Source organism: Chiloscyllium plagiosum, chromosome 6 (assembly GCF_004010195.1).
Source record: "Chiloscyllium plagiosum isolate BGI_BamShark_2017 chromosome 6, ASM401019v2, whole genome shotgun sequence".
Classification (NCBI taxonomy): domain Eukaryota; kingdom Metazoa; phylum Chordata; class Chondrichthyes; order Orectolobiformes; family Hemiscylliidae; genus Chiloscyllium; species Chiloscyllium plagiosum.
In genome coordinates, this window is record NC_057715.1 from 48,014,561 (window position 1) to 48,042,055 (window position 27,495).

Below are 27,495 nucleotides of genomic sequence, written 5' to 3' on the forward strand. Positions count from 1 at the left end.
ACACAACAGGCAGGCTGGAATGTCGCACATTCCAGATTTGAACTTAAGATGTGTAGAAGCTTACTTTGAACTGTGAATCTGTAAGCTCTTTGACATAATTTAGGCTGATACACATTCATGATTTGTAAAACCTGTCCTGTCTTAATGTAAAGTGAAAATATACAATGACACTAATAACCATATCTACTGTTTAACTTACAAACAGTCCAATGTAGCAGAATGATAACGGAATTTATAACTAAAACTAATAATTTTAGCATGTTTTTCCACAAAGGTTCACAATGGATAAGTGTACATCAATGAAAATGTTTATAAAATAATAATTATACTGTAAAACACTTTAAAAGATACTACTGTATGCATTTGAAACCAATAAGTAGATCACTGATCTAACATAAGTCAATTTAAAACTATTGCAGAAAATAAACATGTACAATTTAATTTTCGTAAATAAACATATTTCACTACAAGGATTCACAGAACTTTTTCAGAAAACATGTATAAATATAATGTTCTTACACAGAATATGATTTTCAGTTAAAAACATATTTTACAAAATATATTTCTAAGCAATTACATTTATATATTTTGAGTATTGCAATATACACTTCATGATGTACTGGTATATTTTTACAGTGCACGTCCATTCAGCAAACTGTATCCAGTTGGGCACAGCTGTGCACACCTGCGATCCCTGTGGGATGCTTTGTCAACTAGCTACAGGCACAGATAAATTCTGTCCATCAGTACTGCTCCACAGATGGATAACATTTAACAATCCTCAAAGTTTTTCAGGAATGCTGCCCCAAAATTTCATCAAGATTTAAGTCTTTCATCCAGTCATCATTGCCAGTGCTATTTTTTATCAACGAGTCAAGGAAATCTGAGTCACTGCTGAGTCCAGAAAGTGTATTGTCAACTTGTTGGTTGAGGAAGTCAAATGCCAAATCACTGTTGTGATTTGTTCTCTGGTACCCTTGAGGATTCCGGTTGGTGGAAGGGAAATTGGTTGTGGGTAATATTTGCACAGCCAGGCTTGCTGCTGTCTGATTCATTATAGACATAGCTTGTGGTTGTGCCCTTGGCTGACTAACTCTTGGGGAAGGCCCACTCAGTGAACTTATGGTCTGTGCACTTATAGCTTGACTCAAAGGCTGCATCTGAACTCCAGGAGCTATTTGGTTTGGTTGTGCCATGCCTCGCTGAGCAAAATGTTGATTGGACATGTTGGGCTGAACTGCTTGATTTGGAAAGGAAGCATTATTAGAGAATCTTACATTATGTCCCAATTGTGTCTGTTTTGGAGTTATCTGCACTGCCGGTGGTGTCCAGTTCTGTGGTGCCATAGTGGAATTGGTCATCATATTTGTAAGTCTCTGTGCAGATATACTGGTGTTTATGTGGTTCAAAACTGGTCTTAACTGCTGCTGAGACATGGCAGAACTTCCAACAGACCCAGTACCAAACCCTGACATTGTAGTTCCTTGACCTAAGGTTGACTGCCTTGGCACTGCTATATTGTTCTGTGTCATTCCCATTTGACTTTGATTTGTGTGATGCTGCAATTGATTAATACTGGAAGAAACAGTATATACTCCCTGCTGAGAAGCTGACATACTTCCATACATTCCTGTGCTCCTGTCACTTTGAGTTCCTGAAATGGGAGGCATTCTAGGTCCTTGGTTGCTTGCTGGATTCACCTGCAAAATGTTCGAGTTTGAAGGCACTCCACGATGATTTGGAGCAGGGCTTGACAGAGGTTGAGAGGAGTTCAATGGCATTGCAGCTGCAGCACCTGTAAAATTAAGTTAAAGTTTTTTTTTCATAATACACATTCCAATATAGGCAAGCATAATGGTGCAATTTACGGTGGGATAAATATAGATTAGGTTAAACAACAAATCGTTAGCAATGCTTTCCATAGTTGAAATTTTACAAAGAAACATTTGGTGAATTTCTCAGCTGATCCAAGATGAGGTGAGAAGTGGGCTTATAGATTTGAGTTGGTGATGTCAGAATTGTTTTAAATTCATTATAATGTTTAGGCTTATCTATTAAATTATGCATAGCAATTACTGGGATTTCAATTCAGGGAAAAGGCAATGTTAGATATTTCAATGAACAACTCAGCAGATAAATGGGTTCATTATTATTGGGTAGACGAATACAGCTCAATCAAGAAATTTCACTGACTGATCCCCAGTCAATGTCAAATGAGCAGATCTTGTGTTGGTTGATAATTGATATTATCAGTGACAGAGGAGAAAAAATGTACCAAAGAACAGGAAAAACGCAATAGCAAAATAAAGACATCTGTTTTTGCTTGATTTCAATCCATTTTATCTGCTTTGTTCATTATTTCTCAGTCATGAAATTAATTAGGTGCAACCCTCGACATAGTTGCACAACATGTGATGGTAGTTCTGCTGCCAATATAATCAAAAGAAAAACAGGTCAATGTATAAGTGACAGCCTATGGGCTCTTGTGGGGCAGTGGTAGTGATCTTACCTCTTGGCCAGAATCTAATAGGTTCAAGCCCCAATTGCTTCAGAGATGTGCCATAACACATCTGAACAAGCTGATTAAAAATAACTATAATGGCAGCCTGTTTTCTATATCCTGCTAAGCTCTTCCTATTCATATACCTATCCAAATACTTTTATATGTAATTATATCCATCTTTAACTTTTCCTCTGGCAGCTCATTCCATACATGCTCCACACCCTGTATGAAAAAGTTACCCCTCAAATCCTTTTTAAATCTTTCCCCTCTCACCTTAAACATATGCCCTCTAGCTCTGACTCCCTTAACCTGTGCACCCTAGCCATGCTCCTCATGATTTTATAAACCTCTGTAAGGTCACCCCTCAGCCTCTGGTGTTCCAGGGAAAATAACCCCAGCCTATTCAGCCTCAAACCTTTCAACATCCATTTAAATCATTTCTGCATCCTTTCAAGTTTAACAACATCTTACCTATAGCAGGGAGACCAGAATTAAATGCAGTATTCCAAATGTGGCCTAACAATATCCTATAAAGCCTTAATATAACATCTCAACTCTTGTATTCAATGTACTAACTAATAAAAACGTGTACCGAGGCTAAATGGGCCGCTCAAAATGACGGATTAATGAAAATGGACAATAAATGAAGCATGCTGGGAAACTGAGACAAACCTTCACCAAGGTGACTGTGCTAATAAAGATATTGCAGAATCCAGACAGGCTGCAGCTACAGATGGTCAGGCAACATCGCAGGAGCAGGAAAATCGAGGTTTCGGGCATAAGCTCTTCATCAGGAATGGTGAAGGGTTTATGCCCGAAACCTTGATTCTCCTGCTTCTCGGATGCTGCTTGACCAGCTGTGCTTTTCCAGTGCCACACTCTTCGACTCTGATCTCCAGCATCTGCATTCCTCACTTTCTCTCTGCAGCTATGGTGGCACAGTGGTTAGCACTGCTGCCTCACAGCGCCAGAGACCCGGGTTCAATTCCTGCCTCAGGCGACTGACTGTGTGGAGTTTGCACATTCTCCCCGTGTCTGCGTGGGTTTCCTCCGGGTGCTCCGGTTTCCTCCCACAGTCCAAAGGTGTTAGGTAAGGGGTAGATGTAGGGGTATGGGTGGGTTGCGCTTCGGCGGGGCAGTGTGGACTTGTTGGGCCGAAGGGCCTGTTTCCACTACTGTAAGTAATCTAAGCTACAGACAGACAGTATGTAATTGACCTAACAGCTGCAGACAATACAGTATACCATTAACACAGTACCAATATACTGAATGCTATTCCTAGGATAATCAGAAACAGAGGCACCCTCACACCCTCAACTGGAGAGGGCTGCCTGACCTGTGTGTGTGCCTAACACCTCAAGGAATGGATGCCTAAGAATCACCCTGCCATTAACATGTCAATGCCTGGTTGTGTCCAATTGATCATGGTGATCGAACCCTGATCGATCTATTGGAGAACACTAAAGACCCTCCCAAAAGGGCTGGAACAACAACTATTTGCTGCAACACCACCCTCAAGAGTAACTCGAGTCCAACCACTGTGAAGAGAAGTCACCCCTGGGATCACTGGGAGAAGACAACCAGGTGATCATCAGCACGTGGATCAAGGCCAAGCTCTAGTGTGGTCATATATGATCATCCAGAGATAAGTTAAAACATAAGATAGTTGATTAGATTAATAGTGTACATTGTTAGTTTGTAGTACCTTTTGTTGTTATAGTATTTATTGTGGTAAATAATTAAATGTTATTGTTTATTATTCTTATTATTAAGAGTTGACTTGCCATTCTAAAAGATGAGAGACTTAACAAACAAACCAGATGTTTTCAATGTATAATTTCAGTTACATCACACTGTAAACTTTTGTGAAAAATTCTGTATCCTATAATCTTATACTCCATAACCACCTGATGAAGGAGCAGCACTCCGAAAGCTAGTGCTTTCAAATTCGATTCCCGCCTGTCTGTGTGGAGTTTGCACATTCTCCCTGTGTCTGCGTGGATTTCCTCCAGGTGCTCCGGTTTCCTCCCACAATCCAAAGATGTGTAGGTCAGGTGAATTGGCTATGCTAAATTGCCCACAGTATTAGTCAGGGGTAAATATAGGGTAAGAGAATGGGTTTGGTGGGTTTCTCTTCGGAGGGGCGGTGTGGACTTGTTGGGCCGAAGGGCCTGTTTCCACACTGTAGAGAATCTAATCTAAAACAAAACCTGTTGGACTAATAACCTGGTGCTGTGTGATTTTTCAACCTTATTGGAATAACGTATTGTTACAGAATTGGAGGCAGATAATAAGCAGTAAAGAGAAAGGGGATGTGGGGGGCGAGGATTGTGAATAGTTGTTTAATGCTCTTTTAGAGTTAAAAAAGTTATTTGATGCCATTTTCTTTAAATAGTAAAATTTGTGAGGTATTACTCATTTTAATAGATTACAAGGCAAGGTGAGCTTTTCTGGGGCATTTGGTTTAATGAACAGAGGGGTTCACCTCAGTGTCATAACACAATTAATGGCATTTAGTCTTGTCTCATATGTAGACATGTAATGTACTTTGCTGACTCAACACAGCTTCTTGTGTGACAACACTATGATTTTAAGAGGGGTACTTTGTTCTTTTTTTTTAAAGAAAAAGGTTTGGGCTGTCTGCTCCAAAGATAATCAATTAAACAGCTTAGCAGGCCTTGGTTTTTTTTAAAAGTTGGAGTAATGGAAGCAGCCTGAATGAATTGCATGAAGTTCCCACAGAGACAGGTCTTTGAAGCTGGGTTTGAAATTTGTAGTCCATCACTCCCTGCTAGTCTCTCTCTCAGAGTTTTCTCATGATGTTTTTCCTCCTGGGCTGGTGAATTGCCTGTGAAACAATGTATTTTACTGAATTTGCCTTTGCCAAGGCTGTGTGTTTATGGATATTACTATATTGCAACAGTACTGTTTGGTTTTCAAAGAATACTATTAAGTTTTTCAGAGCTGAAAATGTGTTGCTGGAAAAGCGCAGCAGGTCAGGCAGCATCCAAGGAGCAGGAAAATCTACGTTTCGGGCATGAGCCCTTCTTCAGGAATGTTAGGTTTTTCAATCGAGTTCCAGTTTCTTCATTCTTTTATTTTACTTTAATTGTAGCAATAAATTGTAGCAAAAAAAATGTGTATTTTGCTTCAATACTGTCAATTTGAGAAATTGAATTACATCTGGAATTGAATGCTTGGCACATGTCTTCAAAATAAGGAAATGTCAGGGTATAGAACATAGAACAGTACAGCACAGAACAGGCCCTTCAGCCCACGATGTTGTGCCGACCATTGATCCTCATGTATGCACCCTCAAATTTCTGTGACCATGTGCATGTCCAGCAGTGTCTTAAATGTCCCCAATGACCTTGCTTCCACAACTGCTGCTGGCAACGCCTTCCATGCTCTCACAACTCTCTGTGTAAAGAACGCGCCTCTGACATCCCCTCCATACTTTCCTCCAACCAGCTTAAAATTATGACTCCTCGTGTTAGCCATTTCTGCCCTGGGAAATAGTCTCTGGCTATCGACTCTATCTATGCCTCTCATTATTTTGTATACCTCAATTAAGTCCCCTCTCCTCCTCCTTTTCTCCAATGAAAAAAGTCCAAGCTCAGTCAACCTCTCTTCATACGATAAGCCCTCCAGTCCAGGCAGCATTCTGGTAAACCTCCTCTGAACCCTCTCCAAAGCATCCACGTCTTTCCTATAATAGGGTGACCAGAACTGGACGCAGTATTACGAGTGCGGTCTAACCAAAGTTTTATAGAGCTGCAACAAGATCTCATGACTCTTAAACTCAATCCCCTTGTTAATGAAAGCCAAAACACCATATGCTTTCTTAACAACCCTGTCCATTTGGGTGGCCATTTTAAGGGATCTATGTACCTGCACACCAAGATCCCTCTGTTCCTCCACACTGCCAAGAATCCTATCCTTAATCCTGTACTCAGCTTTCAAATTCGACCTTCCAAAATGCATCACCTCGCATTTATCCAGGTTGAACTCCACCTGCCATTTCTCAGCCCATCTCTGCATCCTGTCAATGTCCCGCTGCAGCCTACAACAGCCCTCTATACTGTCAACGACACCTCCAACCTTTGTGTCGTCTGCAAACTTGCTGATCCATACTTCAATCCCCTCATCCAAGTCATTAATAAAAATTACAAACCGTAGAGGCCCACGGACAGAGCCCTGTGGAACACCACTCACCACTGACTTCCAGGCAAAATATTTTCCTTCTACTACTACTCGCTGTCTTCTATTGGCCAGCCAATTCTGTATCCAGACAGCTAAGTTCCCCTGTATCCCATTCCTCCTGACCTTCTGAATGAGCCTACCATGGGTATAGACTATCTTGTGAATATATTTTGAAGGGGTTAGGTCTAATCCGTAACAAATTTGGAGCTCTTGTCTCGATCCAAATATCTAATTCCATGCTTAATTTTGGATTATTGGACTCAAAGGTAGTGAGGACTGAGTGATTTTTTTTGTTTGGGCATTGAATTCGATTCATTCAAACAGCGTGTGCCTTGTATAATAATGGCTCTTTCAGTCACTATGAGTTTTCTAGGAGTGGAAGAAGTTACTTCAGGTATTTTACAGAAAGTGAACAAGGCAAAGCTTTTGGAATTGCTAACTGACTGGAGTTGGGTGTGCTGTGTCTGAGGAAAATGGAGATAATCGTGACAATCACACCGCATTTACAATTGCCAAGAATGCCATTAGAATCTTTGATATTCAATTGCAAATGAAGCAGCTTGAACATGAAAAAAAATGAAACAGTTTAAATTATGATTAAAAAGTAGAAAAATGGCAGAATCATCATAGAATCCATCATAGAATGCCAAAAGTGTAGAAGCAGGCCATTAAGCCCATTGAATCCACACCCTCCCTCCGAAGAGCATCTGACCCAGACCCTACCCTATCCCCATAATCCTGCACTTCCCATAGCTAATCCACTAACTGAGACATCCCTGGACACGATGGGCAATTTAGCACGGCCAATTCGCCTAAACTGCAACTGTTGGGTGAGGGAGGAAACTAGAGCGTCCAAACATGGGGACAACATGCAAACTCCACTGCTGCTCTGAGGCAGCAGTGCTAACCACTGAGCCACCATACCACCCCAAAGAAACAGAGTTTTCAAACTTCAGAGATTGGAACTGAAAACTCAGAGTCGACTTAAAATGCTGGAGGTAGAGGTGAAAACTAGAAGTAGTGATGAGGACAGTGATGAAGAGCAATGTTATCATAGCCAAAGATCTAGTGGGGATCTGTTCAAATATGTCCAAGCATTTGCCAAGTTCAAAGTTAAGGTCTTTCTCATTTCATCTAAGAAAGCTTATGCAAGAGTTAGGAAGCTAAAATCAGACAGGGCCCTTGAGGAGTATAAAGGAGCAGGAAAGAACTCAAGCAGGAAGTTAGGAGAACAAGAAAGGGCCATGAAATAACCTTGGCAAGTAGGGTTAAATAGAATCCCAAAGAATTCTATACATACACTAAAAACAAGAAGATAACTAGGGAGAAGGTAGGACCACTCAAGAATAAAGGAGGGAACTTGTGTCTGGAGACAGAGGAAGTGGGCAAGCTCATAAATGAGTACTTTGCATCGATAATCCCCCAGGAAAAGGCTATGGAAGTTGGTGAGATTAGTGTGAAGCAGGCTGATATGCTAGGGCATTTTATATAAAGAAAAAAATGATATTGAGTCTTTTGAAGAATGTTAAGATGGATAAGTCCTCAGGGCCCAATGGTATCCACACCAGGTTTTGAGAGAGGCAAGAGAGGAGATTGCTGGGGCCTTGACCAAGATCATTGTATTCTTGCTAGTCACTGAAGATGTCCCAAAGTACTGGTGAATGGTTAATGTTGTTCCTCTGTTCAAAAAGGGAACAATCCAAGAAACTATAGACTGGTGAATCTCACACTGGTAGTTGGGAAGCTATTGGAGAGGATTCTAATGGATAGGATTTATGCGCAATTGGAAAATCATGGCCTAACTATGGACCGTCAGTATGGCTCTGTGCAGGGCAGGTCACATTTGTTTAACTTGATTAAATTATTCAAGGAGGCTAACAAGTTGTTCAATGAGGGTAGAGCAGTGAATGCTGTCTACATGAATTTTGGCTTGCCAATAGAAGGCAGAGGGTAATGGTGGAATGATGTTTTCTTGGCTGGAGGTCGTGTCCAGTGATGTTCTGCAGGGATCCATACTGGTACTTCTGCTGTTTGTGATATATATACAGAGAAACCTTGATTATCCGAAGGACACAGGCAGGGAGTATCTTGATTGGTTAATTGAATTCCGGATAGTCGAATGCCGGATAACATAGTTTTGTCGAGCATCGGGACCTTGCAATCTTGCCGGGTAATCCTATATTCAGATAATTGAATGCCAAATATTTGAGGTTCTCCTGCAAATGACTTGGTATGAAAATGTAGATGGGTGGGTTAGTAAGTTTGCAGTTGATACAAAGATCAATGGAGTTGTGGCTATGGAAGAAGGTTGTCAAAGGATAAAGTGGGATATGAGTGGAGAAATGTCAGATGGAGTTTAATCTGGGCAATGTGAAGGCTGCATTTTGGGAGATCAAATTTAAGAAAAAGTATACAGTTAATCACAAGACCCTGAACAGCACTGATGCATATAGGGATCTTGGGATTCAAGTCCATTTTTCCCTGAAAGTGGGCATGCAAACAGATAGGCTAGTAAAGAAGGAGTATGGCATGCTCACCTTTATTGATCGGGGAATTGAGTACAAGAGTCAGGATTTCATTTTGCTGCTTTATAAGACTTTGGTTAGGCCACACTTGGGAGTATTGCTTACAAATCTGGTCAACGCATGACAGGAAGGATGTGGAGGTTTTAGAGAGGGTGGATAAGAGATTTACCAGGATGTTGCCAGGAATATAGGTATGAGCTATAAAGAGAGGCTAGAAAAACTTAGGTTGCTTTATCTGGAGTGGCGGAGGCTGAGGGGAGAACTGATGGAAGTCTATAACATTCTAAGATGCATAGGTAGGGTTGATGGTCAGACTTTTTTCTCCACAGTTGAAATGTCTCAAAAATGCATTTAAGGTGAGAGGAAAAAAGTTCAAAGGAGATGTGAGGGGCAAGTTTTTCACACAGGGCATAGTAGAAGTGTTGAATGTGCTGCCAGGGATGAAGGTAAAGGCAGATATGATAGGGGCCTTTAAGAGATTTTTAGATAAGCACAAGAATATGCAAGGAATGGAGTGATATGGACCAAGGGCAGGCAGAAGAGATTAGCTTAGTTTAGCATCATGTTCAGCACAATGTTGTGGGCTGAAAACCCCCCTCCTGTGTTATACTGTTCTATGTTCCAAAGTGGCTAAACAAATGGAGTGGCTGGTGACCATGTAGGTATTGTTAATCCAAATAAAGTCGATAGGCAGAGCTAGTAAGGTAATTGCTTCACTATCAGAGGAGGTATACACATTCAGTACAAAGTTTATGTTATCCAAATAGCATTGACAATTTGTCAATTGCATTTTAGCAAATTTGTGATGATGAAACATGTGTTATATCAGACCAACATGTATCAAAATTACTTTATTTGATCCTTCCAAGCTCAAGGTATATTTGACCAGAGTTCCTCATTAGATTCCTGAAACTTGGGGAGTATGAGGAGATGAAGAAAGCTACTTTAAGTACATATGAGCTACTGCCAGAAGCCTACACTGGTCAAACGTACCTTGAGCTTGAAAGGATCAAATAAAGTAATTTTGATACGTGTTGTTCTGGTATAACACATGTTTCATTACCACAAATTGGATATAGCGTAATTGACAAATTGTCGGTGCTATTTGGATAATACAAACTTTCTACTGAATGGGTATAGCAATTTTCTATAGTGATCTTTTATACTTTCTATAGTGATTTTCCCTGGTGCGATTTTATATCATGCAAGGTTGCAGAGGAACACAACTGTTGTGTTATACCAGAATGCACTGTAGGTGGATAAAGGCTTTGAAAATAGATCAAACAAATGTCATTCTTGAAGAGACATTTGTTTTGGATGAGTTCACAAATTCACTTTCTGAGATAGTGAGAACTTATGTGGAAGACCAGAGATTAAGACTGCGAGATTAGCAGCAGAAATAGCAGATGATTATGAGGAGGCTCATAAATCAAAGTTTGGCTTCTGTCATAACTTTCAATCTGTCAGAGCTAGAAACTGGGGAAAAGAAAAATCGTCAGGTGGCAAGCAAAAGGAGATTTCACTAAAGATAATAAAGATAGCTTACTACAAGGTAAAGTGGAAACACAAGAGGGGGGGATGAGAGTAAAACAGCTTAGATGTTTCACTGTAATAAAGTTGGCCATGTGAAGACACAGTGTTGATGGTGTGACAATACTATGAGTTTAAGAGGTGTATTTTGTTTTTCTTAATGAATAAAAGTTGTGACAGAGGTGCTGGCCTGGCTGCTCTAAGCCAATAAAGAAAACAGCAAGGGAGGTCTTGGGTGTTTGTAAAAACGTTTGAACAATAGAAGTAGCTTGAATGGGTGGGGCCAAGCTCCCACAGAACCAGGAGTTCTGGTTTCAATCTTTTAGTAGAAGTTTCTGGGGTCTTGACGCTGGATTGGAAGCTGCAGTGTATCTCTCCCTGCCAATGTGTTTATGGGATGTTACTATATTGGAATAGTTATCTTTTAATCGTTAAATAATTCTTCTGTTAAGTTTTCAAAAGAGTTAAGTTAGTCAAATTTCTTCTTTCTTTTATTGTATTTTTAACGAAGGGTAGTTCTGCTATAATGCATGTTTCATTAATGCAAATTTGCTGTAATGCAATTGACGAATTGGAGACACTGTTTCTCAAGTGAAAAGTTTTAAAACTTGAGTTGGCTATAAGACAATTACATCACCAACACTTTAAGCACTGTTTCTAAATGTGGGGTTGCACAAAAATGCAACCATCACGTTATAGAAGAACTACCCGTTTAGTGCATGAATAAAGTGTGTTTTGTGTCAAGGCAGGTAGTTTGACCAATCAAATAGCATCCAGTCCAGAAGACAGATTAGCTGGTACATATCTCTAATATAAGAAAAAGTTAGGGTATAGGCTTTCTTCTTCATATATTTTGAAGGGGTTTGGTCCATAACATTTAGATTAGATTAGATAACTTACATTGTGGAAACAGGCCCTTTGGCCCAACAAGTCCACACCGACCCACAACCCACCTAAACCCATTCTCCTACATTTACCCCTTCTACTAACACTACAGGCAATTCAGCACGGCCAATTCACCTAACCTGCACCCGGAGGAAACCCATGCAGACACAGGGAGAAGTGCAAACTCCACACAGTCTGTTGCCTGAGGCGGGAATTGAACCAGAGTCTCTGGCGCTGTGAGGCAGCAGTGCTAACCACTGTGCCACCGTGCCACCCATATGCCACCGTGCTGCTCAGCGTTCCATCTCATAAGACGATGGTTTGTACTGCAATGGCTGTATCCTTGCTGGAGAAAGTGAGGTCTGCAGATGCTGGAGATCAGAGCTGAAAATGTGTTGCTGGAAAAGCGCAGCAGGTCAGGCAGCATCCAGGGAACAGGAGAATCGACGTTTCGGGCATAAGCCCTTCTTCAGGAATCCTTGCTGGGCATGTTTTCAGCAGAGATGTCACTTAAAGTAGGTCAAATGGTGAATGTAGCACTGTCCCAACAATCCCAGAGATTGCCCTTGAAATATTCTTGCTAGATGTTGTGAAATTGACTGCTTGTGTGCTATATTTAAACAAATAATTAAAGGTTCATAGCTATATTAACAAGCTTATTGACCTGAATAATATTTTGCCCACACCAATCAGATTGGCTAAGGAGAGTTACAGAGGGAGGTTGCAAAGCGGTAAGTGGCTTTGAGTCAACTTTCCTTCCACTGAGTGGGTGAACCCCAGACAATCTGACCATGGGTGTTAAACATCAACTGGTAAGTCTTAGAAGCTAAACTTTGGCAAGACAGTTTTCCGCCACATTTGCTGGAGATGGAGAGGTGCCAAATTCACTGATCACCAGACCTCTGTGACTTCTTCTTGGCGAGCTGAGTTTTCCATTTCTGTTCATCTCTTCCAATTCCCATCCAAACAATTACCGTCTGTAGCCCTGGTTATCAGTGACTGTCAGTTGTCAGTGTCAAGGTCCAGAATCTTATAATGCTTGTAGGTGTCTTTGTGGTGGAGGTATGGATGCCCAGCAGGTCATGACACAATGGTTAGTGCAATATTTCAGGCTATATATATTCAGTTTGGACATAAAAAGCTACAGCTATTGCAATGCATGTGCTGATTTCACTATAAAATGGCAGACTGCTGATGATTGTGAGGCCATCAATAACCTGCAGTGTCACATTGTGAATGTTGATAGATGGTAGAATAGCAACATCCTACATCATAGTTAGAATGTTATGGGGATGTGATCAATGTGAGATAGGTTGAGATTCATGGTAGAATTGGATAAGAAGTCCACTGAGTCTGATCTTGAGATCAGGAGCATATTGCTTTTTCTTTTGTTTTTGACAAGTAGCAGAGCAAGATGGCATGGGCATAAATTAATTCTGAAATATCTGCTGAATGGTGAGTTGTTCTTATGTGGGAAGGTGCAGCTGGAATTGCACATGGCAGATGCCAAATGAATAAGTAGGTTGTTAATGACGCAAGTTTCGTAAGCTATGGTGAGGAAACTTGCTAGGTCTCATGGTGAAAATCCTCTAAAAAGCTCGATGCAACTTGGACTTAGTCAGAAAATGTAAGATTCAGCTCCATGACATTTATCTTCTTGAAACGAATAGTCAAATGAAACTGTTTACACATGTTGAACATTCAACTGTACAGCACAGGAACAGGCCCTTTGGCCCACAATGTTGTACTGAACATGATGCCAAATTAAACTAATCTGTTCTGCCTACCCTTGGTCCATATTCCTCCAATCCTTGCATATTCTTGTACTTATCTAAATGCCCCTATTGTATCCACTACCACCACCAGCCCTGGCAGCATGTTCCACACTCCTACCACTTTCTGTGTAAAAAACTTGCCCTTCACATCACCTTTGAACTTTCCCCCTCACATCTGAAATGCACATCCCCAAGTATTAGACATTTTAACTCTGAGGGCAAGATTCTGACCGGTAACCTTATCTATGCATCTCATAATTTATAGACTTATATTAAGTCTCCCCTCAGCCCCTGCCACTTCAGAGTAAACAACCTAAGTTTCTCTAGCCTCTCCTTATAGTTCATACTCTTCAATCCACATAGCATTCGGTAATCCTCTTCTGCACCTTCTCCAAAGCATCCACAAACTTCCTGGAATGTGGCAACCAGAACTGAATTTAGTACTCAAAGTGTGGCCTAACCAATGTCTTATAAAGCTGCAACATGACATCCTGACTCTTGTACTCAGTTCCCTGACCTATGATGCCAAGCATGCCATACGCCTTCTTTACCACCCTATGTACTTGTGCGGCCACTTTCAGGGAGCTATGGACATCTATGCTGTTCAGGGTCCTGCCACGACTGTATATTTTTTCTGAAAATTTGATCTCCAAAAGTGTGGCACCTCACACTTACCTAAATTAAATGCCTATCTGCCCAGTGAGGGACAAAGTTTCCTGTGGCTCCCACAGATTCTACATCAGTTTCTCCCACTCATCCAGTATGTTCACCATCAGCTGCTTGAACTTGGCATCCTCGGCGCCATTCTGAGAGCCCTTCTGGGTGCAACTAATCCTTTGGAAATCTTCTACACTATCCACATTTTCACTGATCTCTGTTTTGTCTGCAAAAGTACTAACCTGTACATCTACATTTTCATCCTACATATATCTGAAACAGCAGAGGTTCCAGTACAGATCGCTATGGAACACCACTAGTCACGGACCTCCAACCAGAAAAACAATGTTCCACCATTACCTTCTGCTTTCTATGAGCATAACAATTCTGAATCCAACTCTTCAAATCACTATGGATCCCAGTCATCTTAAGCATCTGGATGAGCCTACCATGAGGGACCTTGTTAAAAACGTGACTAAAACCCTTGTGGACAACATCCACTGCTCTACTCTCATTTATCACCTTTTTATCCTCCTCAAAAAATTCAATCAGGTTGACAAGACATGACCTGCCCTGCACAAAGCTATGCTGACTGTCCCTAATTAGGGCATGCTTTTCCAAATGCAAATAAATCCTATCCCTGAAAATTCTCTCCTATAGCTTCCCAATCACTGATATGAGACTTACCAATCTCATGCCTGGATTATCTCTATTTCTTATCTTGAACAGAGGAACAACATTAGCTACTCACCTCTCCTCCGGGACATTTCCAGTGGCTAGCAAGGATACAAAGATCTTGGTCAAGGCCCCCGCAACCTCCGCTCATGCTTCTCTCAATAGCCTGGTGTAGATATCATCAAACCTTGGGGACCTATCCATCTTAATGCTTTTCACAATACCTAACACCACTTCTTTCTTGATCTCAAAATGCCCTAGCTTATTAGTATGGTCCACACTAATCTCACTATCATCCAGATCCTTTTCCTGGGTGAATATTGATGCAAAGTACTCATTTATGAGCTCACCCACTTCCTCTGCCTCCAAGTACAAGTTCACTCCTTTATCTTTGAGTGATCTTACCTTCTTCTTCGTCATCCTCTTGTTTTTAATGTATATATAAAATGCCTTAGGATTGTCTTTAACCTGACTTGCCAAGGTCATTTCATGGCCTGTATTTGCTCTCCTAACCTCCTCCTTGAGTTTTTACCTAATTACTTTATATTCCTCATGAGTCCTGTCTGATTTTAGCTTCCTAAACCTTACATACACTCCTCTTTTCCTTTTGACAAAGTCACATTCTCCCTTGTTATTCAAGAGTCCCTTACCCTGCCATCAATATCCCTCCTCCTTACCAGAACATGACAGTCCGGAACTCTGATTTGAAGGTCTTTAAAAAATTCCCACATGTCAAATGTGGACTTGCCTGATAAAGGCTTCACCCATTTAACATTTCCTAGTTCCTACTGAATACTGCCACACATGAAAGAATTACAGCATTTGTATCTGAGGTGTTCTGTGGCATGGAATATTAGTGCAGCATCTTCAGCGTTGAACAATTCTTTGTTGAAGATGTGATGATCCCTTGTCTTGGGCTTTCTCCAACAGCCTCAATAAAAAGGTCTTTTAGAGTCATAGAATTTGTCAACATAGAAACAGATCCTTTGGCTCAGTATAGACATGTGGTCCTGGCATTTTAAGTACTCACCCAGATGCTTCTTGAATGTTGCAAGAGTAGCTGTGTCCATGTTTCATATTTCTACCGCCCTCTGGGTGGAAGGCATTTTTCTCAGATCTCCTCTTGTATATCTTGATGAGATCAATGATTACTATGTATTGTTATCCATATTCATAGCCGTTCCTCTTGCAGTTACCATACTGAGGTTGGTTTGCTCAGTTGGCATGATGGCTGGTTTGCAATGCAGAATGATGCCAACAGTGTGGGTTAAATTCCCACACTAGCTGAGATTACCATGATGGACCCTCCTCAAACTCTCACCTTGCAGATTCTTAGGTTAAAAATGAATAATCATCTCTCTAATGAGAAAGTTGCCCTAAAGTATGCCAAGACAATGGCAACTTTACCTTTTCACCCTACCAGAATGAGATGACCATGACAATTGTAAATATTCCTGTACCTAAACAATTTATATTCTTCAATAGCTATTAGAATCCATGCTATTCAGAAAAAAAAGCAATTAACACAAAATACATTTATATTTTGTAACATTATTATTGCAATGTATAGAAAACAAAGTTCAAGGTGCAATATTACATTTTTCATTACCTGGAAACTGATTTGGCTGTGGAATTCCAACTAGATTTCGTCTTTGTTCTTTATAATCTGGAGGTGGCCTAGTCAAATGCCTGCTAAGTTGATCCTGTGTGTTCATTTTCTCCTAAAAAGTAAGTCAATTATTGTTCAATCAGTAATTCAAAAGTAACACCTTAGAAAACAAGTCTTTCCTTTTCCTTCTTCCCTATTTCATATAATCCCAGTGGCCACACAGCGTGACAGGTGAAATGGAAATGTTAGACGTGTCCTTGACATAAACTTCACCAATGATGCTGACTACTTATTTGCTAATTTGTGTCAGAGCCCCAGCCATGCAGACTGGAGGCCCGATAGAGTGGAGACTCAACCCACTGGAGCACTATTAGATTACTTTACAGTGTGGAAACAGGCCCTTCGGCCCAACAATTCCACACCGACCCGCCGAAGCGTAACCCACCCATACCCCTACATTTACCCCTTACCTAACACTACGGGCAATTTAGCATGGCCAATTCACCTGACCAGCACATCTTTGGACTGTGGGAGGAAACCGGAGCACCCGGAGGAAACCCATGCAGACACGGGGAGAACGTGCAAACTCCACACAGTCAGTCGCCTGAGGCGGGAATTGAACCCGGATCTCTGGCGCTGCGAGGCAGCAGTGCTAACCACTGTGCCACCGTGCCGCCCATAAAGGGACTATGTAGGGACGCAACTCATTACCACTTAACACATCTACACAGCTGAATGTCAAGATTCCACAGGCAGGATTTGAATCAAGAGGTGGAGGTCTCATGTTTTGAATTTAAGGCCCTTATGGAATGGTGGTACGGGGTGGGATCCCTTACCTTGGCTCTGAGTATTTCTGAATGGGGCATCCTCATGTGAACCTGCAAGCAATGTTGAATACCAATGGTGGGAGAGCCGAATTAATTGCCCACTTGTGGATTTTAATTGATGGGGACACAGGAAGGCTCATAAATGAGGTAAAACCTGAAAGACCATGGTATACTCACCTTCACCTCCCTGCCTCTGAACCTGCCTCAATAATTCTAGCCACCATATGGGGAATTCTATATGAGAAGCTATGTTCTGACACGTGCACTGAAACATTTAATATCAGATATTAGATGCTCTGATGTGAAAGGTATGCATGTAACAGGAGAAACTTCCCTCTTATGGGGTTCCATCAATGCATCTTGGCTCTGTTTTGACATTGCTTGAATGTCATCACAGCGCAGATGTACACTAATGAGCATATATTAGGGTGCATTAGGCAAAACAAATTCAGTGTTTCTGGGGCCTTAAAGGCAACTGTTAAGGTCGCTTTCAAAAGGCCTGCCCTACCTTCCCATAAGAAATCTCAAATTCAGCAGCAGAGCAGAGATTCTATGATGAAATCATCGTCGTCCTATGTTGGGAATACAACGAGAAGGACTCTGTGGTTTCCAAAAGGGCAAAACATAGGCAAGACCAAAGAGTATTGTAGGAAACCGCAGAAAACATCCAGCATAGAAGGGAGACCAATCAGCCACATTGTGCTTGTGCCAGCCTGAAAAATACGTTTTAATCTAATCCAAATTTCCAGAGCCAAATGGGTTATGACATTTCATATGGATATCCAAATATGTCAAAGGTTTTTAAATCAATCACCCTTTCAAACTGTGATTTGCAGAGCATCAATGTTCTCTGGATGAAAAATACATCAACTCCTCTCTAACCTCTCTGCTAATTACTTTCAGTCTATGCTTTCTGGTTATTGACTCCCCTACTTAGGGGCATAGATCCTTCTTATCTAAGCCTCTCACACAGCTTGATCAAATCTATCCTGAACCTCCTGCATTCAGAAATAAACAACCCCAGCCTGTCCAATCTTTCCTTAAGGCTGAAATCTACAGTCCTGACATAGGAGAAACAGACCAATTCTGCCAGTGATGTATACTGCACACAGCTGCAGTGACAGAAAATGCGTTTTAACATCACCAGATGTAACAAGACAGGTCAATGATTATTTTTGGTTCTGAATAGGTCAAATTGTTCCATCACACATTCTGCATTATATGCTACAGTTCCTGAAATCACTCTATTTCCCAATTTCTTGTTCAAGATTTTCTTCCTCTGTAACAATAAGTGACAAAGTCTCCACCAGAAATCTAACTCTTTGAAAAGTGGGCCATTTGGATTGAACAGTATTTCAACTGAGAACTGAATGGAAGTGGAAAAGCAGGCGGACACACCCAAGCAAACAGGTTTGACCTAAACACTCCTCCAGGCATTCCATTGGAAGAACTGCTGCACAATGTCTAGAAACAGTTCACCATCAGACATATTTAAAAAAGCAGTTCAAAAGTTACATAGAACATAGAAAATAAATTGTTTTTTGGAACTGGTAAATTCCAGTTATTTAGAATTACAATCAGCCACATTGTGCTTGTGCCTGCCTGAAAAAATGCTTTTCAATCTAATCCAAATTTCTAGAGCTTGGTCCATAACCCAATGGGTTATGGCATTTCATATGGATATCTGAATACATTTTAAATATGTTGAAATCACCCTTTCAAACAGTATTTGCAGAGCATCAATGTTCTCTGGATGAAAAACACATCAACTCCTCTCTCATCTCTTTGCTAATTACTTGCAATCTATGCTTTCTGGTTATTGACTCACCTACTTAGGGGCATAAATTCTTCTTATCTAAGTTACAATTATCTCAATTCTTTCTAATCGACACTTTATACATTTTGCAAGATTCCCTCAAGCTTGAAGAGTTGTTCAGATGCTGTCTACGTGGATTTTCGCAAGACTTTTGACAAGGTACTGCATGGTAGGTTGTTCATTAAGTTTAAATCTCATGGATATGCAGCTATCCCTTTTCACTGAAGGACTGAGTTGGTGGAGGGATATTGGTTAGGTCGGCAGGAGAGGAAGAAACGGAAACCGTGGAGGTCTTTGCCATGGCAGTTAGATGTGTTCAGGGACTGGATGTCCATGGTGAAGATGAGGCACTGGGGCCAGGGAAATAAAAGTCATGGAGGAGGTAGAATGCATGGGTGGTGTTCTGAATGTTTGTGGGGAGTTCCTTGACTAAGGGGGACTGGAAGGTGTCAAGATATGAGGAGATAAGTTTGGTAGGGCAGGAGCAGGCAGAAACGATGGGTCGACCAGGGCAGTCAGGTTTGTGAATTTTGGGTTAGAGATAGAAACAGACTTGGCGGGGTTCCAGGACTATGAGATTGGAGGCTGTGGATGAGAAATCCCCTAAAGTGATGAGGTTGTGGATGATCTGGAGATGATGGTCTGGTGATGAGAGGTGAGGTCATTGTCGAGGGGTTAGTAGGAGGAGATGTCCGTGAGTTGGTGCCTGGCTTCAGTGGTGTAAGTGGACTTCCAAGAATGTAATTACCATCAATCACTCGACACAACTGCAGATCAGATTGCACAGTGAAAAGGAAGGGCTACAAGTGGTTAGATTCTCTTTCCCAGACTAACCAATACTTCCACACGACTCTTCCGCACACTCTCCCCATACTTCATGAATGTGTAATGAAAAAGAAGGCTGGGCTAGGCATACCACAGGAGCAATGTGACAATCCACAGTCAGTGCTGACAGAATTCCCAGTACTATTACCAGAGACTGTACCAAAGATTCAGTGTGCCCTTCCAATGAAAGTCAGCTTAGAAAAAGCACATATTAAGTGGCACCTTGGAAAAGTGACTGAAGGGAAGCACCTGATCTCGATCATGTTCATAATCTGGTGCTAGTCATAAAAGAATTAAATTAAATGAACAGGATAAAATATCAGGAGGGGCTATGAGGTAAACAATATCTTAAAGGCTGGCATTCAATTGGAAGAATTTCCAGACTTTTGGGCTGAGAAGATTAAAGGCAGGGCTGGCAGAGGTGAAATTAAGCAAGTGTGCGATGAACAGCAATCAGATTCGGAGGAAGACAAAAGCTGGACACGATTTCTAACACTTTGTAGGAGACATACAGTAATTAGCAAGAAGTACTTTTCCTCATTCACTCAGGAGACATTGGTTTTGGCTGACATTTATTACCCAATCCAGTTGTCCAATTACTAAGGCATAAAAGGCTTTGATTCCAAAAATCAAACATAGAACCTATTTCATAAATAACCACCCACAGTTCCTAAAGAAAGTTCCTAAAGAAAGGTCAATTCATGAAGCTGTGGCATCAGGGTTATGTAGTAATACTCTACCTATGATCTGCAGCAAATATTACTGGTGGGGATCAGGATGCAGTCCTGGATGACATATTCAGTGCCATTTTCATGTAATTTAAATGCATAAAAGATTTCATGTCACCACTTTGAAAAAGACAGGGGAGGTATTCCTAATATTCTGGCCATTATTGATGCTTCGTCAATCACACATCATAAAGATTACCTGATCATTACCACATTGCTGTCTGTGGGAGCGAGTTATTTACATCTTTGAATGTTACTGGCTGAAAATATTTTTGGTGGTCCAAGGTCAGAAAAGGGACCACATAAATGGAATTCTTCTCCTTTTTAATCTGCACTTTTCCAGATTCCTGCGCTGTCCTGTGGGTTTAATGTGATGTGAGGGCAATTTCTTATAAGACGGAACATGATATACTATCAGATAAGAGAGTTCGGTCTCTGCAGCACACACTCGCTGTTCATTTCCGACATCAGAGGCAGACATGTATGCAACATATTGAGTTCAGGATTTTCAAAACTAATAACTTTGTCCAGCTACCTGAAATGTTAAAATGGTAAAATGAGCCAATGACTTATTGTCTTTTTTGTTTTATTGTCTCGTAAGAAGCCTTTAGTAAAGATATGCACCCAAAGGATAAAAAACATTAGAAACAAGCACCCTTGCACTCTATGTAATATGTGGCTTAATCTATGTACATTTGTACAATGGGGAAAATGTGCTCGATTGGAAACTCACTCATTATGGTTGCTGCTGTTCTTAAAATAGACTGGAGACCTGTAATGCGCATCACCAAAAGGATACAAAAACATCTCTGTAAATCAGCCATGATGTGAGGCCTGAGGGCAGTTCATGGGACTACCCATGTTTGTCCATAGTGGCTTTCCAGCCTCTCAATTTTCTGCTAATTTCTGTCTAATGGAGAAAATGGGAAAGGAGCCAGAGCAGGTTGCACTTAAGAGTGATTGCCTGATCCTCATTCTGGAACAGTACGATAATTCACCCCATCTTATTACTAATGTCCAGATCTCACTATTGAATTAAAATCATGGTCATTAATGGCAGTTCCTTTAGGCAAAACAGGTTTAAGTGCAGCACAGGTTAGGGAAACATTGTACACTTGCTTTCTCAATACTGAACTGGATGTCCAAGGAAACAGTTTGAAAATGAATGGGAGATAGAGTTCTAAGTGGTTTGGACATTGTACTCTGTGATTTGCTGTTAAAAAAAGTAAAACCTATTTTCTTAATTTTTAGCACAATGATGAGGAAAATAATGTACCGGATCTGCAAGGATTTGTTGACGAAGAAGCAGCTGTTTCTGATGCTCCAACAGCTGTCGCTGCATGACCTGTTTCTTCTCAATCAACTGATGCTTTATTGTTGCTTGTTGTGAATTGTTAATGTAGCTGTTGCCAGGTTTTGGGTTTGGACAGGTATTCAAAATTTGGCTTGGACCTGGACCTGGTCCAACCAGAGAATTCTGATCCTGAGAAAGGAAAGAAAATATATTTCTTGTGCTAAATTTTAAGTTTAGCTTTGTAGAGGGAAAATGTAATATACAGAATATCTTGAAAATCATTAACCATAGTTAATTCAGTATCATATTACATGCATTTGTTTTATTCTTTGACATCATTGTAAGCTTATTTTCACAGAAGTTTAAGCTTTTTTTTGTATTAACAATTACAATTCACATAGAAGCCAAGTCAACTCTTTAATTATCTTCATATTGTGCTCTGTAGCCACCAATGGTGACAGCTGAAGTCAAGGTGTGTGATGGATTCCTGCATATAAACCTGTGTCAGATGACTCTGTGGAATTGAAAGGTTTCCATAACTACTGAATTGTTATGTGATAGATTTTAAATAAATTTTAGTTAGACTTGAACTGTTATTAGAAACAAAACTGCTGCATAATATTTTAAAAAGTATTGTTATATGAAGCAAAATAAAAATTAAGATCAATTTCAAAATTATTGATAATTGTAAAATTAATAAACATAATGAACAATCAAACTCTTGTCAGAATGTAGACCTGAAGGGACATTTATGCACATGTCCAACCAGCATTCTAACTTAAACAGAAAGTTCTCAATTCTTTGAAATTTGTTCTTTCATAGAAGTTGGTTATTGATGGCAGGATCAAAATTTGTTGTCTATTCCAAATTGCTTTTGAAAATTTCAGGCTTTTGTTAAGAGTGAGCCATATTGCTATGGTTCTGGATCACATGTAAGACATGTGGTTGGCAGGATAGCAGACCTTAAAGGATATTGGTGAACCAGATCAGTTCTTAAAACAATCAATCAATCAACAATTGTCATTGTCAACTACTTTCATATTCCAGAATTATTGAGGGAATTTAAACTTCATTCGATGCCATGGTGAGATTTGAACCCCTGTCCTAACAGTATGATCCTTTGCCTCCAGATCATCAGTCCAAAGACATTACTACTACAGCACCATTTTCCAGTAAGCTGCTAACGTCACTCTTACAAACAAAAATCAATGCTCTTGTAAAGTAAAAGATACACATCACGGATGGATAAGAAGCAGATTCATAAACTATAATTCTCCACATGGCATGATATAACTCTTGGTTGAATTTTCTTGAGGGCAGATAATGAATGCAAATATTCTGTCTAACTTTTATGCTTGGAGATGGCAGTTTTGAGGGCACATTTTAATGATCACAGCAGAGGTGACGAATGGATGCATCTTGAATGAGTGATAACAATTCTGACATCAGTGCTTCAATCAGGATCAGCCTTATGCTCCCTGCCATCTCAATGTCGGAAATATATTTGGATAGAAAATAATGGCTGGAATGGCAAGCAATCCACTGTGGAGCGGCACGGTGGCTTAGTGATTAGCACTGCTGCCTCACAGCGGCAGGAATCCAGGTTTGATTCCAGCCTTGGGCGATTGTCTGTGTGGAGTTTGTACATTCTCCCCATGTCTGCATGGATTTCCTCCCACAGTCCAAAGATGTGCAGGCTAGTTGAATTGGCCATTCTAAATTGCCCATAGTGTTAGGTGCATTTGTCAGAGGGAAATGGATCTGGGTGGATTACTCCTTGGAAGGTCGGTGTGGAATTGTTTTGTCAAAGGGGCTGTTTCCACATTAGATTAGATTACTTACAGTGTGGAAACAGGCCCTCCGGCCCAACAACTCCACACCGACCCGCCGAAGCGCAACCCACACTGTAGGGAATCTAATCTAAAATAGAAGGCAAAAGAATGTAAAAATAGGGGAACTGTCTCTTATCTCTACCTCAGGTCACACTGCTGGAAATCATGCATACTTATTTTTATATTTATATTCATGCAAATATTCTGTCTAACTTTCATGCTTGGAGGTGCTTTTCAATGATCACAGCAGAGGTGATGAATGGTTGCATCTTGAATGAATGACAACAATTTTGACATCAGTGCTTCAACTTTGCCAAGTCTCAGTCTACCTTATAAATCAACAACGACGAAAACATATTTATGGAAGTTCAATAAATAATTTTCCTGTGGTGTTGCCTATGGATAAAAATGAATAAGGCAATAAATAAGGATGTAAGTAAAATTGTGCCCCTCACATAATGTACTTATATAGTGTAATTACCTGTATTATGAGCTATTCACCCATCTGTTAAATATTGGTTAGGCCACAGTTGGAATATTGTGTGCAATTCTGGTCTCCTTCCTATCGGAAAGATGTTGCAAAACGTGAAAGGGTTCAGAAAAGATTTACCAGGATGTTGCCAGGGTTGGAGGATTTGAGCTATAGGGCTGAACAGGCTGGGGCTGTTTTCGCTGGAGCGTCGGAGGTTGAGGGGTGACCTTAAGAGGTTTACAAAATCATGAGAGGCATTGATAGAATAAATAGACAAAGTCTTTTCCCTACGGTTGGGGAGTCCAGAACGAGAGGGCATAGGTTTAGGGTGAGAGGGGAAAGATGTAAAAGAGACCCAAGGGGCAACTACTTCACCCAGAGGGTGGTATGTGTATGGAATGAGCTGCCAGAGGAAGTGGTGGAGGCTGGTACAATTGCAACATATAAAAGGCATTTGGATGGGTCTATGAATAGGAAGGGTTTAGAGGCATATGGGCCGGGTGCTGGTGGATGAGACTAGATTGTGTTGGGATATCTGATCGGCATGAACGGTTGGACCATAGTGTCTGTTTCCATGTTGTACATCTCTATGACTCTATGACTCTAACTACTGATTTTAGATTTCTTTCAGATGTTGTGAAACATGTTTTGGGTCTCTTGCATATCCTAATGAGAAATAATACTCCCTTGATATGTTTGATGATGCCTCCTCCATGCTGCTGCATAGCAGTATTGTCCTGCAACAACTTGAAAGTTCCCATCTCCCCATGTACCCTGTCAAATCCCCTAACATTCTTATTTGTTTCAGTAAGGTCTCCTCTATTCTATATCCTAAGGTCCCCTTTCATTCTTCTAAACTCCAATGAATACAAGTGCAACTAGCACATCATCTCCTCAAAAGAAAATCACATCATACTCAGAATCAACAAAGTGAAACTCATGAGGGTCCATGAAGATTGGAATGAAAACTAGAAGGTGCTATAGAGAATGGTTGGGGGCATTAGGTATCATGGAGGATATGAGGAGCTATGGGAGATAAGGTGGCATTGGTTGATATGGATAGTACAAAGGGAATGTGTAGAGAGTGAGGAGTTGTGAAAACATTTCTTTTGTTTTGTTGTCCTTTGAAAGAGGATAATGTTCTGAATCACTGTATCACACCCGGCAGCCCTGTGGCTGCCTCCAAAAGCCTTTCAGGTCTGCCAGTCTGACTCCCCATTACAACCCCAGAAAATCTAATAGATCTATCAGCCTCCTTGCACACAATCCAAATAGCTACTTCCAGGAGTGACGCTCTACACATGACTGCTGTTTGGAATATTTACCCTCCAAAGCACACCTAGATCAACATGCTTTTAAAATCAATATTACAGGTAAGTTTCAAGGATTTTCACTTGTCTCTTTTTAAAGAAGCCCTTACAATACATCCTTTTTTTCTTTAAATTCCTAACTAGAAACCTCCACAGGACCGGTATCCCATCACCAAGTCACCCTTTATTTATACGTGCACAGTATGTGACACTGATCCAGTTCCCTCAGAGCCGGTTCTCAGAGTGAACAGAACCTCTGACACTCTGGTTTATGTCTGTCAACCAGGGCTCCCTGATTGGACAAGGTTAAAAGACTCAGTCAAGGAACTCACATTCTATGCAGTCCACCTGGCTGACCTGTTTACAATAATGACATCCCCCCCCCCCACCCTGAGTCCAGGGATGTCGGATTGCTCTGTTTCTCGTAACCTCTCCTGGGGCGTTTTTGGGCTAGGTCCAGTTCCTCCAACTCAGCTTCAGAAATAGGTGGCATGTACAACAGTGTTGCCTGCGTGTTGTGCTTGGAATGTCTCAGTAGAAATTCATTCTCCTCTTCGGGTTGTCAAATGATCAAGGCTTCGACATCCACCATGACACTCTCAGATTCTAAGGTTTCTTCGATGCTAGGTGGGCGGTTGAACCCAGGGTTCTGACAGCCTTTCTGTCTGAGCTGCAGGAGTGGGTATGTTTTGCTCCTGCCCTATTTGCGAGTTTACAGCTTTCATGTGGTGCATGTGTCTGTTCAGGACCATGTCACTTACCTGAACTTTGTACGTCATCGGACCCGACCATAGTTCGAGCTGTGAAGTTATTAATGGAATCTTATCACACTAACGAATACTGCCAAATCTTCTTTCTCTATCTGAATATATTTGCGCTCTGTATTGGCCAAAGCCCAGGAAGCATATGCTATTGGGCATTCCCTTCCAATGGGTCATCTGTCAGCCAACACTATCTCAATACTGTACAGGGAGGCATCGCATGTCAGGACCAGATCTCGCTTGGAATCATAGTGTACCAGCACCTCAGATGATGAAACCTGATTCTTCACTTCCCTAAAGGCTATCTTGGCTATGAGATTTTTTCCAAGGCTGACACATTTTCAGTACTAGATGTAAGGGTGCCAGGTTGCAGGCCAGATTATGAATACGTTTTCAGTAATAATTCACCAATCCAAGGTAAGACTTCAGCTCTGGTACAGATGTAGGAGCCGGTGCACCTTTGACCACCCTTACTTTATCTTCTGATGGGTGTAATCCCTTCTTGCTTACTCTGTACCCAAGAAGGTCACTGGGGTGCCTGGAACACACATTATTCCCTGCTAAGAAGAAAAGCCTAAGGACTATGCCCAACTTCTCTAAGTGCTCTATATCAGTCTATTTTTAACACGCCATTTGTATCAATGGTGAATTGGGGTAGATCTTGTAAAACGTTCTCCATCATCTGCTGCAAAATGGCACAAACTGATGATACCCCAAATGAGAGTTTCATATATTGGCACAAAAACCCTTATGGGAATTAATTGTAGCATACTTCTGGGAATTCTCATCTAATCACATTTGCAGGTATGCATGGTTTGTGTCCAGCTTCGTGAAGGACAGCCCCCCCACCCACGCTGCCAGGTTTGGGTACATGTCGTCTATGCGAGGGATTGGGTATTTATCCAGTTGTGGAAAGTATTTTACCATTTGCTTAATATCCTCACAAAGGTGAACTGATTGGTCAGGCTTCACAAGCTGTTCAACCAGTCTGCCCATTCTGCAAACTGTATTGGTTTGATGATTCCTTCACTTTCCAGCCTCTTGATTTATGTGCAAATGTAGAAGCAGAAGGAAAATGGCAATGGGTGGGCCTTGCAGAATCACAGAATTTCTTCCTGGTCAACATGTAAGGTGTCCCCTTGGCTCCTTTGATCATCCTTAGATCTTCCTGAAAAGCATTCGGGCATTTAATTCAAACTTCACTCAGGCAACCATTTTCTTATCCAAAAATATTGAGCCAATCAGGGTGAATATTTCTCAATGAACAT

The 27,495-nt window shown here is 41.0% G+C and overlaps 1 protein-coding gene across 3 annotated transcripts in view; it reads right to left on the reverse strand.

Annotated features, from left to right (window-relative positions):
- Positions 1-423: 423 nt before the first annotated feature.
- zmp:0000001236 (mastermind-like protein 2) overlaps positions 424-27,495 on the reverse strand; it is a 423,342-nt gene continuing 396,270 nt past the window's right edge. For 2 of the 3 annotated variants that reach the window (XM_043691468.1, XM_043691466.1), the window contains exons 3-5: positions 21,835-22,041; positions 16,363-16,474; positions 424-1,795 (exon numbers count right to left, since the gene is read on the reverse strand). In XM_043691468.1, coding sequence (XP_043547403.1) covers positions 792-1,795; positions 16,363-16,474; positions 21,835-22,041 — 1,323 coding nt within the window. In that variant the 3' untranslated portion in view covers positions 424-791. The remainder of the gene's footprint in view (positions 1,796-16,362; positions 16,475-21,834; positions 22,042-27,495) is intronic. The other variant, XM_043691467.1, reaches the window with a different exon arrangement.